This window comes from Parus major, chromosome 17 (assembly GCF_001522545.3).
Source record: "Parus major isolate Abel chromosome 17, Parus_major1.1, whole genome shotgun sequence".
Lineage (NCBI taxonomy): Eukaryota > Metazoa > Chordata > Aves > Passeriformes > Paridae > Parus > Parus major.
In genome coordinates this window covers 8,368,050-8,382,701 of record NC_031785.1, presented here as the reverse complement: position 1 = coordinate 8,382,701, position 14,652 = coordinate 8,368,050, and the positions used below count along the sequence as shown (strand labels likewise).

The 14,652-nt window shown below is 48.1% G+C and overlaps 1 protein-coding gene across 1 annotated transcript in view; it reads right to left on the bottom strand.

Moving 5' to 3' along the window:
* Nucleotides 1-1,119: 1,119 nt before the first annotated feature.
* The window catches only part of LOC107211916 (tumor necrosis factor ligand superfamily member 8-like), a 14,539-nt gene continuing 1,006 nt past the window's right edge, over nt 1,120-14,652 (bottom strand). Inside the window, exons 2-4 of the mRNA XM_015644507.2 lie at nt 9,128-9,173; nt 2,765-2,836; nt 1,120-2,180 (exon numbers count right to left, since the gene is read on the bottom strand). Coding sequence (XP_015499993.1) covers nt 1,783-2,180; nt 2,765-2,836; nt 9,128-9,173 — 516 coding nt within the window. The 3' untranslated portion in view covers nt 1,120-1,782. The remainder of the gene's footprint in view (nt 2,181-2,764; nt 2,837-9,127; nt 9,174-14,652) is intronic.

The window sequence follows — 14,652 nt, the reverse complement described above, 5'->3', positions numbered from 1 at the left end:
AAGTTCCAAAGTCATAGGCAGGGTCAGCTGACTCTTATAAAAATAAATTCCTCTTTGCTAAGGGAAAAAGAAAGAAGAGAAAACTAAATCCATGCTTTTTCATTTTTTTTTTCTTTTTGATTTAGTTTTCTTTTATTTTTTTCCCCCTGAGTCATTGACAGCAAAAGGAATTTTTGTTTGCATCAATGTTCATCAAAACAGAAAGTGGGTATCTCTAGAAGTGAATCATATCAATTGTTCCTGACCTTTGGGAAGTGTCTGGTGTCATTTGAAGTCACCTGGTGGACGAGACAAAACCTCATTGATATGCACCATCAGTTTCTGGTGATGTAAAACAAGAAACAAATTGCTGCTCTGAGGAATATTTGGAGTGTGCTCACACCAACTGAGCTACATCAGTCAGCAGCAGGCACTGAGCTTGGGTGATAAACCACCAGGTTTCTGGAGCCAGAAACTCAATCTATGACTAAATGTTTGCTGTGGAGAGTTTGCCAAGCTCCAGTCATAGAAAAATGTCAGTTGTGCAAGGGGAAAAACTCCAATAATGGTGAGAAAAGGCCTCCCTGGGATCCCAGAGATGAGGGGAAAAGGGGAAGGGCTGAACTGGCACCAGCTTTGGCAACATCTTGGTCCCTTCCCTCCCCACACTGTAAGAATGAAATTGCAAATAAATGTTTGGGTTACTGCAATTCATGGAATAAGAAGATTTGAGATTGTTCTATCCTGCATTCTCTGAACATTCCAGGCAGCCAAAGAAGCTCAAATGCCACCCATTCTCTGGCCTGCTCAAACATCTCAGCTCTCTGCTGAGGGCCAGTCTGAAACTGTCTTTGGGAAAGTCTGGATCAAAGTCTGGACTTTGGGGAAGTCTGGATCAAAGTCTGGACTTTGGGGAAGTCTGGAGCCCTGGTTTTCCAGGAAATGTTGGTGTTGGAAGAGGATTCCCAGCCTGGTGTGGTCTGTGTCACACTGGGACTGCCAGACTGGCAGGGTGGCACTCGAGGAAATGAACTTTGCTATTTGCTAAACTGGCAACTCCATTGCTGTTTTAATATTTAATGTGGAAAGGTCTGAGAACCCCAGGGGAGAACAGAGGCTGAACACTCTGCTTAGACAAAGTCTCTGTCCCAAAGAGAGTTATATTTAAATAGGAAAGATGGATAAATAGTGACAAGGAAGACACCTGAAGGAAATGGCATAAAGTCCATAGCAGAATGCAGCACAGAAATATCCTGTAAATCCCATATCTCCTATGTCCTGCCCCAAAGTTTAGCTACCAGCCTGAGAGTCAATAATTTCATCATTTTTGCTGTTGTACCATGAATCTATTCCAGAGTTGTCACCGTGTGCCTGTGGTAAAGAAGGGCCTTGACTACAAGCTTTGACTGTTGTGTTTTTGGAAAGACCAGGTTAAAGCACTACTCCATAAAATAGAGTTAAACAGATTTCCCCATGTCCAGAGCACAGGTGCTGTGCCAGCAGTTTATGACCCTAAAAATCTCCGTATTGTGGAGTCTTCCCATGATCTGCCTGAGGTTTAATCTGTGTTTGCACAGATTATTTCGAGGATCCTCGGTGGGTCTGTGGGTTGTGTGCTGGAGAGTCCAACCATCCCACCCAAAGCCAAGCCAGGGAAGCTGGCAGGCGTGGGACACTCACAAAGTTCCTTGTTCACCCTAGGGATGAGGTGAGGTGGGAAATTTAAACCAGGCTGGTGGTTTAAAGCAGGCTAGTGGTGTTCAGAGAAAAAGTCTGGGTGGCAGTGGGAGCTCAGGGAGCTGCTCACATTCCATCGCTGTACCTCAAGACCCCAAGAACGTTTTCGTTGGGAAGGGAAACGTCATTCAGGAATTCGGGCCGGTTCAGTGTTACTGATATTCGGTCCTCCACTTTCAGATCTATCAAGTGGAGCTGGAGCAAGGTTTTAAAAGTCTTGTCTTGGCACGTTTCTGACGTGCACAGTGTGGACAACGTCTGCCTGTCCACCCTGCCGTTCACCAGGAGCTCGATCTTGAGGTCGATGGGGCTCTTGGAGCAGTTGGGGAAGTGAAAGTTCAAGTGGCAGAAGATCAAGTAGAGGCCTTGTTCCGTGATCACCAGCTCCTGGCCGTTACACTGGATGTTCTCACGGGTCCCCTTCTCCACCAGGCTCAGCTTGGAGCTGTTCACTGCGCTGGACACTGGAAGGAAAGCAAAGGGCTGTCAGCTCCCAGCTCCACTGACCTCTCTTCAGCCCTAGGACACTTCCAGCAGGGTTTCCTGCTAAAAGGACACACCTGCTCAGTGGTTTCCTGCAGGAAACTCCAGGAAAACTCCTGGAAAGACAGCTGGGAGCTCACACATGGATGTGAGGCACTAAGAATTCCAAGGATTTAGCCAGGACAGAGAAAGGCGTGAATGTTCATCTCCGTTATTTTCCCACTTGGCATTTGAAGGGAATCCAGAGAGATGTACATTCATGTACTTTCCATATTCATGGAGATTGTACAATTCATGGAGCTGTACATTCCTCTTCTGAGTGCAGAAGGCAAATCTTTATTTCCTTTTATTTTTATCAAGTTACAAAAAATTTTCTAGGATCAGATAGGGCTTTGCCAACCACATTCCAGGAGAGCTAAGGATTTTTTTTCCTATAAAATGCCCATTTGGACAAAAAACATTATTTGCCACTAAACCCAGTGTGAATGACATGGGCAGATTTGCAGACAAGCTCTGAAATTTCCCTTTCCCAACCCTTTTCCCCCACCCTGGACTCCCCACTGACCTCTCATGTAGGCAGCAGCTCCCTTGGCTGGGACACTCTGTAGGATCCTCAAATAGTCTTCAAAGGTGTTTCCTGAAGAAAACAACAGATTAACTCATTGCTCCTGAGCTTTTTAATATTTTTTTTTCTTTTTCTTTTTTTTAATTGTAAAATGCAGTCAGCACTTGGTCCCACATTTCCAGCATGGTTCTTACTCCTTGGCTGAGGATTTCTGACCTGCCCAGGGAATTCAGAACAGTGTCACTCAACTGGTAAATCTATAACAACCTAAAGCTCCAGCAGATTGCAGCTCTCAGCCGTGAAATTCCTTACCCTGTTCCTTAAAAATAGGAGTGATGGTTTTGAATTTAAGGAGGGTGTGTTTGGAATAGATACAAGGAGAAATTACAGTGAGGGTGGGGAGGCTCTGGTTCCCAGAGCAGCTGGGGCTGCCCCTGGATCCCTGGCAGTGCCCAAGGCCAGGCTGGACAGGGCTGGGAGCTCCTGGGATGGTGGAGGTGTCCCTGCCATGGCTGGGGTGGAACAAAACGAGCTTTAAGGTTCTTTCCAACCCAAACCAGCCTGGGTTTCTCTGATCAGAATCTCTTCTGATTCTATGAAACAGAAATCATGTGCAGGTAAGCTTAATTTAACCGAGTTATTTTTGTGATGCAACTACAGAAAGTGTTTAAACATTTAACTGGGACATAGTCCTGAAAATGGCTCTTTGGGTGCTTTTGGAATGTTGCTTCATGATCCCTCGGGAATTGCTCCATCCCTCGGGAACTGCTCCATCCCCCGGGAACTGCTCCATCCTCGGGAATTGCTCCATCCCTCAGGAACTGCTCCATCTCTCGGGAACTGCTCCATCCCTCGGGAACTGCTCCATCCCTCGGGAACTGCTCCATCCCTCGGGAACTGCTCCATCCCTCGGGAATGCTCCATCCCACGGGATGCAGGAACTGCTCCATCCCTCGGGAACTGCTCCATCCCTCGGGAATTGCTCCATCCCTCAGGAACTGCTCCATCCCTCGGGAACTGCTCCATCCCTCGGGAACTGCTCCATCCCACGCACCGCGGGATCTGTTCCCTCCCACGGGATGCGGGGATTGTTCCCTGCCACTATCTCGGGGACGGCTCCATCCCACGGCCACGGGAATTGTTCCATCCACGGCCACGGGAATTGTTCCATCCAGCGGGAATTGTTCCATCCCACGGCCGCGGGAATTGCTCCATCCACGGCCACGGGAATTGTTCCATCCAGCGGGAATTGCTCCATCCACGGCCGCGGGGACGGCTCCATCCCACGGCCGTGCCCGGCACTGCAGCGGCCGCAGCGCACCGAGGAGCCGAGTCCCGTTCCCTGCATCCCTGCCCCGCATCCCGGTGTGTGGTCCAGTTCCTGCGTCCCAGACCCTGCTCCCCCACTTCTCCCCCTTGTATTTCTGTCCATATTCCTGCCTTCCATCCCCTCTCTGTAAGTTTTTCCTCCTCTCACCATACTGGATGTTCAGTTACTGGCACTGATCATCCATTCCTGGCTGTGCCCAAGGCCGGGCTGGATGGGGCTTGGAGCAGCCTGGGATGGTGGAAGGAGTCCCTGCACATGGCAGGGGGTTGGAATGAGATGAGATTTAAGGTCCTTTCCAACCCAAACCGTTGTAGGATTCAGTCAATGAATCTGTGATTATTCTGTTTCTATTCTGTGTGACACAGAATTGTCCCCTCGGTCCATGGGTGGATGGACACACAGGCAAGGGATGGATTCAGGAAAACTGCATATCCCAGTGCTGCAGCCTGACAGGAGAATGGTTATTTCTCCTTGCATTTGCACTATTTTCTGTCTCCTGGCCCTGCTGTGGCTGTGGGAGTGCACAGGAGCTCAGATGGCAAATTGGGAATTTTCTGTGCTTCATTCCACAGCTGAACACCGAGAATAAAGCAGGAAGGAGTTTGAGTAAAGCCTTAGCAAATTATGCTCCCTCTCCCAGGGTACACAAAACTCCAAAGTTTTTCTGTGACTCAGTTTATAAAACTGATATCACAATCCCCAACCCTACAAGGGACTCTGAAGGACATGTTAATGCACAAAATTAAATCCTACTGAAACTCGACGTCAGATGTTGTGTGTCGTGATCCTCACGTGTCCCACTCTGCTCTGTGCTGCTGTGGCCTCACCTCAGGTCCAGGGGGAAGTTTTGAGAGTCACAATAAAGGAAGATCTAAAGGTGTGAGAGTGTCCAAAGGAGGGACACGAGGATGGGAAGGGTCTGGAGGGGCCCCTGAGGAGCAGCTGAGGGCACTGGGATTGTTCAGCTGGAGCAGACTGAGGGCAGAGCTCCCCGGGGGCTGCAGCTCCTCCCGAGGGGCAGCTCCGCTCTCTGCTCTGGGACAGGGACAGGGAACAGCTGGAGCTGGGCCAGGGCCAAAGGGTATTTTGTGATTCCTTGATTTCAAATAAAACTCTATTTATATGCAGAGTGGGATAAGGATCTTAAGTTTCACAGGATTCCTGAAATGGGGCTAATGATAAGAGATTCAAATCTCCAGACCCTTGCTGTATCTACATGACCTGATTTCTAAGGGAGTTTTGATAATAAGGATGGAAAAATCAGGGAGAAGCTGGTCCCACACCCAAGTTCCCCTGACTGGAGGGGGTTGGTGAGGTGTGTATTGCTCCCTGTTGGAGACAGGAACTGTGGATATCTTGAAAAAAAATGCGACATTTCTCTGATTTCAGTAGTTTAAAGACCTTTGTGGTGAGCAGGAGCTCATTGCTCTCCAAGAATGAGTAAGTCATGTACCAAAGTCCCTTCACCATTCTGGAAACCCCCAAAGAAAAACCAAAGACTGCTTTCCCTGTGTTAGTCAGGTCAATCTAGTGTTTTGGTGAGGGCACAGGCACTGCAGAGATGTGGAGATGGGGCACAGGGTGGGTGAAAGCCCTTCTGGCTCTTATTTCACCTAAAACTCTCGTGGTGATAACAAGGTAACACAATCAGCACCCTGAGCCCACTCACACTCAAATTCTGTGAGTTTTCTAGAGAAACTCAGTGCATTTAGGGGGTTTACCCTGCAAAGGCTGAAAATCCCCTGCTGCACAAGCAGCCTTTGGAGGCTGCAGCCCTGCAAGCTCAAGCCAAGTGCTGAACCTACCCAGAAACTGCCCAGAGCTGCTCAGGGTGTCCTTGGCATCTCTAAAGATCTTCCCCCACTGACCTGCCTGCACTTTGCATTTCCAGAGCTGTATTTAAGGTTTATTGGTATTACTGTATTATTGGTGTCAGCAAGTTTGGTGTGCCTGTGTTTAAATTCGGTGACATCAGCTGCATTAGTCAGAAGGGAAATTATGGGAAAAAAAGTTGTTTTAGAGAGACAGGTCTGGTCCTCACTCTGCTGAGGCAGCTTGTTACTGTTTTCTACTTCTATTTCTCAAGTGAATTCTTTTCTCTGAAACATTTCAGCTCAAAGACAAGAGAGGCTGAAATTACCAGGGCTTCAGGACTGATCGATGGATGTGCTCACATGGCCTAATGGGCTTTGCACGAGTCATGGTGTAAATCAGAGGTAATCCCTCTGCAATCAATGGGATTAGAGGAGCTTAAAAACACTGTGAGGAGGAGGAAAGACAAAGTTACATTTGGGGCTAAGGACCAAGGAGGCCACACGAGTTTCAGTGTGTGCTGTGAGGTACAGGCACTGCAGATCTGCTTCAAGGAAAGCTGCTGGGGAGGGAAGGGTCTCAGGGGGAGTCCCCAAAGAAGATATCAGATCACTTATTTTTGTCTTTTTGAATCAATTTGCCACCTTGGACACCTCCAGGGATGGGGACTCTGAACCTCCCTGGGCAGTTCCAAGGCCTGGCCACCCTTTCCATGGGGAAATTCCTGCTGCTGCTCTCCCTGAGCCTCCCCTGGCCCAGCCTGAGGCCGTTCCCTCTCCTCCTGTCCCTGTTCCCTGGGGCTGTCCCCTCCTGCCAGGGACTTGTGCAGAGCCAGAAATTCCCCCTGAGCCTCCTTTTCTCCAGGCTGAGCCCCTTCCCAGCTCCCTCAGGAATTCTCCAGCCCCTTCCCAGCTCCCTCAGGAATTCTCCAGCCCCTTCCCAGCTCCCTCAGGAATTCTCCAGCCCCTTCCCAGCCCCCTCATCATGTTGGGATCAGATTTAATTGCAGAAGGCCAAACTGCCCTCTGAGATTTTGCTGCAAATTTGAAAAGGCTCCTTGGCTTCAGCCTGATTTTCTCCACAGCAGCAGGTTGGTGACTGTCACCTGTATGATATTAATTTCTCAGAGCCAGGTTTTTATTTGTGAACCTATATGTTGAAACTGAGAGCTGGGTGCTGGATTTCTTTTCCTGGTCTGTGCAGTGCAAAATACCTATAAATAGTGTGTGTGTGTTCATTTGTATCTGCAGGTTTTTTTGTTTATTCCCTTTTGTAAATGAGATTTTGATTCCAAATCTTTGCAGCTCAAATAACAAGAAAAGCCATCAGCCCAGGATTACACAATTCCCAGTGAAATGAGGCTTGGAGAGACCAGCAAGCAGATGATGAGGGCTGTACCTTTCCAGGTCATCAATTTGTCTGTGAGTTCATTTTCCCTCTAAAAAATGAACATAACAATACCCCTCAGATCCACACTAATACATGACTTGTTATTTGTGAAATGGGCATGAGTTTCTGCAGAGAAATGCTTCCACAGAAAGAACATTTCACAAACTCTTAGTTGGTGATGGATTTAATTCCTTCCCTGTTGCTCAGGTCCTGCACTGACAGTGGCATGGAGGATTTGAGGACACTGATCCCATTTTTCACACAAACATTTAATGAGCTGACATTGCATCACCCTCAGCCTGTGTCTGTGGATTCCTGCAACCCATCCATTGGGGCCTGACAGCTGAGTCAGGGCTGGAAACGTCCCATAAATCTGCTTTAGTGCCCACTGGTGTTTAGCTAACAATAGAACATAATCTCACTGGAGATTTAAATTAAATCATTGTGTTTCCCTGCTTTAATAAGGCACAATTAATTCAGAGTTGTGGCTGGATCTGGGTTGTTGCCCTTGGCATCTCAGTGAAAGCTGAGACCTCAGCTGGACCCAGCAGAGAATTGTTGTGTCAGAGGATCATGGAATGGTTTGGATTGGCAGGGATCTTACAGCTCATCCAGGGGCAGGGACACCTTCCACTATCCCAGGTTGCTCCAAGCCCTGTCCACCCTGGCCTTGGTGTCCCCCAGAGCATCCCTGAGCTGCTGGCACAGGGCTGGAGCCAGGCTGAGCACCCTGCAGCCAGCTGGGCAGTGCTGGTTTTCCCTTCCCTTGCCCTGGATCATGGTACAAACCACACCCAATTTCCACCTGGGCTCCCTGGCAGACAAAAATGGATCCAAATCTAACTCCAGCCTCTTCCTGAATATTTCTCCTGCTCCTGTCTCCGGGTGGGACCTGGAGTTGCCACAAGTCCCTGCTTGGCTGCCAGCAGCTGGCAGAGCTCTCTGACAGGGGCCCTCAGTAAATTACCCACTGGGTATATTAATTAATGAGCTCTGTCCTGGCCCAGCTCCAGCCGTTCCCTGTCCCTGTCCCAGAGCAGAGAGCGGAGCTGCCCCCGGGGAGCTCTGCCCTCAGTCTGCTCCAGCTGAACAATCCCAGCGCCCTCTGATCTCCCATTCTGCTCTAGATGAGCACAGGGCTCCAGTTCCCCACTGTGCTGGGAGTTACTGGCACCTCCTGCCCTCTGGGATGGGGCAGGAACTTGCATTTGCAAGGAGTCAAATTTTGGTGCTGGGAGCGGCGTGAGGCAGTGCCAGTGACGTGACCGATGCTCCTGAGCTGCGCTGGGGCACAGCACAACCTCAGGAAATTCTCTGTTAGACAAATTTTCTTATTTCAGGCTCCCTGTGCTCACACTCTGCCTGTTTCAATTCCTTGCTTTGCTGCTCTTCTTCCCTTGTCCCTTCTCGACCCACCCATTACTTTCTTCCTTTTCCCCTCAAACAGGAGTTCTTTTGGGATATGTGGAACACATTTTCACCCTCCCTCGTAAAGAGGAGGACTTTACACGCATTTGCAAGAGCCAGCACTTAAAATAAGACCTTAAAATCAAAGTGATGTTCACATCTCCTGGCAAAAAGCTCTTTTGAACAGACACCCCAGGCCACATTCTGAAATGTTTGTTATTTTTTCATGCACTGGATCGTGGATGTACTGAGTAATTTGAAAGCCTTTTTCTTATTTTCTTTTCTTTTCCCCCACTACTTTGGCTCTTCACCAAGAGAAGCCTTTATTGGAAATGTTAGGATGTGCACAATTGGCTTATTTGTGACCCTGGGCAATATTTGTATTACAGATATAATAAATTAGCTGTATTGTTTAGAGGTCTTACCTGTCCTGATGGGTTTTTTGATGCCCTCCATGGCAGGATCAGTTACCTGAAAGAGAAAAAAGAGAAGAGTTGGATTATTCTGGGAATAGGAAACACCCATTTTGTGTGCAACTGTGGATCTGAAACATTTCTGGTTTTTTCTAACAGAGAAAACAGACATTTCTGACACAGTAAGAAAATGATGTGGGTTCTGTTCTGAAGCACAAGTTGTAAAAGTCTCTCTCTGTGGCTTTCAAGGCTTGGAGAGAGTAGAACAGAGTGGGACTGGACAACCTGGAGAGCCAAGTGCTTGGGAAAGGTCATTGAAGCTGTAGAGCCCCAAACAGGTCTGAGCACCACAGTGATGTCCTGCCTCACCTCTCTTACCTCTTGCTGAAATAAAACCAAGGGTGAAAATGGCACAGGAAACTGCCCTCAACCAGCATGACATGAGAAATCCCAGCTCCAGGGGTGAAATGCAGCAGGATTCCTCTTTCTGCCACCCAAACACACTCCCCAGAGTCCCTGGAAGCTCATAAATGTCCTCAAGGAGCAAAATGTTCTCCCAGCAGCTGAGGAGAGCACTGGGAGCTCCCTTCAGTCTCACTCTGGGTGATGCCACAGGGATTTCAGGGACTGGGTTTTGCTCAGGCTGGGCTGAACCAGCTCCTCTTCCATGAGTGCAATTCACCTGGGCTAATTGTGCAGGCTAATCAAGTGCTGGGCAGCAGGAGAGCAGGGACCCAGAGATGTCATTTGAAAAAATATAGATATTTCCAAGCTTTTTGTCCCTGACACAACATCCTCCCTTGGGAACTCTCATGGATCTCATCACAGATCACCAAATGTTGAACTGAGCAGGTTTGGAACTTAAAATACCCCCAGGAATCTCTGCCAGGACCTCTCAACTCTTTCCTTTGCCCTGCCCTGGGCTGCTGAATCACACACACTCAGGAAAATGTCGCTGTTCAGAGAAATATCTGAACATTCCTGCTCTCTGTGGAGAATTCAGGACATTTTAGGTGACAGAAAAAGGATGCTCTGCCCCCAGTGAGATTGTACTCAATGAAATCAGGCAGCCAGGGAGGTGTTTGCCTTGCTGGGGGCTCAGAGCCTGCTCTGCACTCAGGGCATAAAAACAAAATTAAAATGGACTAAAGGCATTGTGTTCTCACCTGGGAAGGATCCCAGCAAGAAAAACCAGCACACACCAAAGCAATTTATTTTAGTGACAATTGAGTAGATACTGAAATAAACCTTTAGGACTTCCTTTGAAATATTACTGGTATTATTTCTTTCTTTTCCAGCAGCAAGAATATCTCATGTAATGCTGTCATTTGGAATGCAAAGAGGCACACAGGAGGAGCCCAAAGAGATTAAATTCTACAGTGCCAGCCCAGAAAAAATTCAAGACAACAAATTCCATCCTGTCTGGAGTGATCTGAGGGCTGGTGATGAAGGAGCTCAGTCTTTACGCAGCAAGCAGAATAATTTGAGTTTGCTGTATTAGAGAAAATTATAATCAGGTGCCAGTGAAAGTGATTTATTTCTTAATTCTTTTAGTCATTTTACAATCCCTGGAAGTGGCCAAGGCCAGGCTGGACAGGGTTTGGAGCAGCCTGGGATAGTGGGAGGTGACCCAGCCCATGGCAGGGGTGGCACTGGATGAGTTTTCAGGTCCCTCCCACCCCAAACCAGTCTGGGATTCTGTGAAATCTTTATCTGCCTCTAGAAAGTCCAAGGAAATTCCCCCAAACCACAATCCCCATGAGGGGCTCAGGGTAACTGGGCCAGGGCCCTCTCTCCAAGAGCATCTCCACATGGGGAAGAGCTCTTTGGTCCCCTGCCCTCAAAGGAAATTCTTCAATCAAAACAAAGCCCCAGGGCTCTCCTGGGTTTCTTCTCAGCCTCAAAGCACTGTGATTTCAGTAGGAATTTCCCCATGGAAAGGGCACTCAGGCCTTGGAACTGCCCAGGGAGGTTCAGACTCCCCATCCCTGGAGGTGCCCAAGGAAGGCCAAGGTGGCCCTCAGAGCTCTGGGCTGGGGACAAGGTGGGGACCAGGCACAGGCTGGATCTGATGATCTTGGGGGTCTTTTCCAACCTCAGTGATCCTGGGATTTATTCTGGGCCCCAGCTCTGGCTGGGGAAGGAGGTGGGGGCAGCTCCTCCTGAGGCACCAAGGGGTGAAGGCCGAAGCTGGACATGAAAAGTGCAGAGAGCAGAGCACTGTCCCCACGGCTCACAGGATAATGAGCCTCCCAGGAATCACAGCCCAGGGTGAAAATCGGTTTCTTCCTGTGCTGACCAAAGCTGTTGAAGTGGTTAAAGTCACTTCCAGCCAGCAGGTGACTGTCACTGCACAGAACAGCCACAGCAAGAGCTGGGCCAGGGCAGTTTTCTCCTGAAATGCCTCAGAGGATTTCTTGCAGTGCTCAGCGAGTGGGAAATCTGATTTTAGAGGAATTTTCAGTATTTGAATTTATTTTCATTTTTTAAATTTTGTTTTATTTCCCTGTCTGTCAGGGTTGCCACAAGAGGGGGCCAGCAGGCCCCGAGTGGGCCCTTGGGGCTGAAATGAGTTTTAAGGAGACATAAAACCCTGATAAATAATGCAGGATCGTGCTGGGTGCTCTATGAGTCATTCACAAACCGACTGCTAAAGGTTCTTAACAACCTTGAAGAGCAGCTCAGCAAACAGAAAAACCTGCTCTGACCTTTAGTATTCGCCACACTGGTGAAAAAAAAAAGGTTTTCCTACACAATTTAGAGGTTGAAGTCTGCAAAATCCAGAGCAGTGATGGACTAACCCAGATCATGGACTCTGGACATTCACACAGAATTTGTTCATGGGAGGCCCAGGTGTCTGATGAACCTTCCTTGTGAACAGCACCAGAGTTGTGAGGGTCTGTGTGCCTTAAAATGACATTTTCCAGCCCTTCCTGTCCCATTCTCTGCCCCTGGTTTCACATCTCTCTCTCAGTACTCTCAGATATCTCCAGAGGTGTGTGTATACACATATATCCAGCAGGGAATGCGGCAGGCACAAGGGTGGAGGGTTTAACTCACTTTAAATAGTGTTAAGAAGAAAAATGATGGCTCCAGACCACCTTACAGAGACTATTCCCATTCCAGAGGAAAACTGAGTCACTTGTGAAAGATCAACAATGGCCTGAAGCCAAGTGGTTCAGCAGATGAAAGCTGAAGAAATGAACTGACTTCAGCACTGCAAATAGCTCCAAAAAAACCAGAGTTTAGCTCTAAAATTGACTCTTCCCAGATGTGGCACTAACATGCTGTGCCACCCCTCTTAAAAACAAGGCGTAAAGGAAATTTCTTGGGGTTCTGGAAAGTGGGGAGGTGTGATAATGTCTGCTAGAGGTGCTGTAGGATTCAGAGAAGCTGCTTTGAATCATAGTTGCCTTTTTCATCCGGCCTTTCATGTTGTGTTTCCCTTCTTTGGATCACCCAGATTGTGGGGGTTGCAGGTGCCTGGTTTCTGCAGAGTTTGATTTTCCTTTTCCAGCCTGTCTTCCTTCAACTTAAATTAGGCAATTATGAATTTATCAGAAGGCAGCCTGTGATGGGGGCAGGGACAGTGTGGTCTTGTCACCACGAGCCTCTTAATGCTGTGGCACCCAAGGGTCCAACCTTGTCCCTGTGAGCCTCAAACCCCTCTTGGAACAGAGGGAAGGGAAAGCTTCTGTCTCAGCTCAGCGTGAGGAGGGTGTGAAGTCACCCCTGAAGTCAGGGACCAATCACACAAAGCAGCTGAAAACATCTTCAGGGAAGAGCTGATTGTCCCAAGGAGATGATCACACAAAATGTTGGTCCTTTTGTCACAGTTATAAAGAAAATAATGAAGTCAGCTGGTGATGCTCTGGTCCCTACAGCAATTCAGTATCCACAGGGCTGCAAGGATTCCCCAGCCTCTCCTGGTAGTCTGTGCTGGGGATGCTCAGCCCAGCCACAGCTGATTCCCAAAGGATTCTGTGCCCAGCCTGGCTCTGACAGTGCAGCCAAGAGCTCCAATCTGGACTTCCCTGTGGAAGCTGTCCCACAGAACCAGCCCTTGCTCTGTGCTCTGGGAGTTCAGGACCTGACTCTGTTCTGGGAGTTCAGGTGGGGGGAGACTGTTCTGCTCCTGAACTCCCTGAGAGCCAAACACAATCTGTGTTTTGCTGCCAAATTCTACTCAGAGCGTAAAATTGCTGCTTGATTTTATTTGTTCCTCACACCCCTCAGCTTCGCATTTCCTCCTTCAGCCAAGCTCGTTTTCAAAGCAGCTGCAATGGTGTCATTACTCTTTTAAGTCAAAACCTTGGCTCTTTCAGCAATCTTGTTCCTCTGGCAACTCCTGTAACTGCTTTATCCTGATGGAGAGGTGATTTAATGCTTGCTTCCATAATCAGTACAAATGAAAGCCTCATTATAAAGCAAAGCTGTGGCAAGTCTGTAATTACCTAGACTGTTATTTTAAAGATCTCCCCTGATATCCCACTATTTCTCACTTAAAAAGCCCCATGCCTCAAGTTAACTGTCCTCAAAGTGCTTCTCTTTTGGGAGAACACTGATTACAGGTAAATGATTCCTCTCTTGAAGGAGTATCAGTCAAGCCTTCTCGGTTTAATTTCTGGTAATGTGCATACACAGGCACACAAATTGCACAGGGGAAATTTAGCAAGAGAAAATATTGAGTCAAAGGTTCATATTTTTGTTTTGGCCAGCTCCTGCACAGTATGCTCCATCCCTATGAACAGTAGTGGGGGAACCTCAGCACTTTGATTTTTGCAATAAGATTTCAGAGACTATAAAACCTCGAACCTGGCATTTTACCTGGGTAAAGTTGATGGAAATGCCCCTACAAGGTCAGAAATTCACTTTTTATCCTCACAACCATCTCTGCTCTGGCTGTCACTGGTTCTCCATCAACTCCAGATCCATTCGAGAGCAATCTTTTATTTTAAGAAGTTAAAGTGACTGTTGGAAGAGGGAAAAGTTGTTTGTGTGTGACCTTGTGCCACTGATACCCTTTCTACAACTCTGTTTGTGCATTAAAAATCACACCCAAGGCAGGATTGAGGAGACAGGGAGTTCCTTGGCCCCCAGCACTGCTCTGGGTGCTTCAGTACAGCTCTGCCTCCCCACATGGGCAGGCAGCACCACAGAGCTGTGCCATGTCCCCTGCTGCCATCCATGTCAGAGGAGCAGAGCACAGCAAACCCTCTCAAATGCTGATTTCTCTCCAAAGAACAACAGGAGACACTCAGCACACCAGGAGGGACAGAGCCTGCTTGGCACCTTGGATCAGGAGCCTTCTCTTTCCATTTACAGAGTAAATATCCCAATTGCAGAGTACAATTCCAATTACAGAGTAGGAAAGTGCCAAGAATAAATGCTGTCTGTGGAGAAAGGTCCTCTTTTTCTGAAATTTTTTCATCTGAGTTTCATCTTTCCCCTAATTCATGTGTGTGTGCATTTGTAACAGAGGTAGGAACTGTTCTTCTGGCCACAGAATGAAAAAGGGAAGGGAAAAGGAAGGGAGA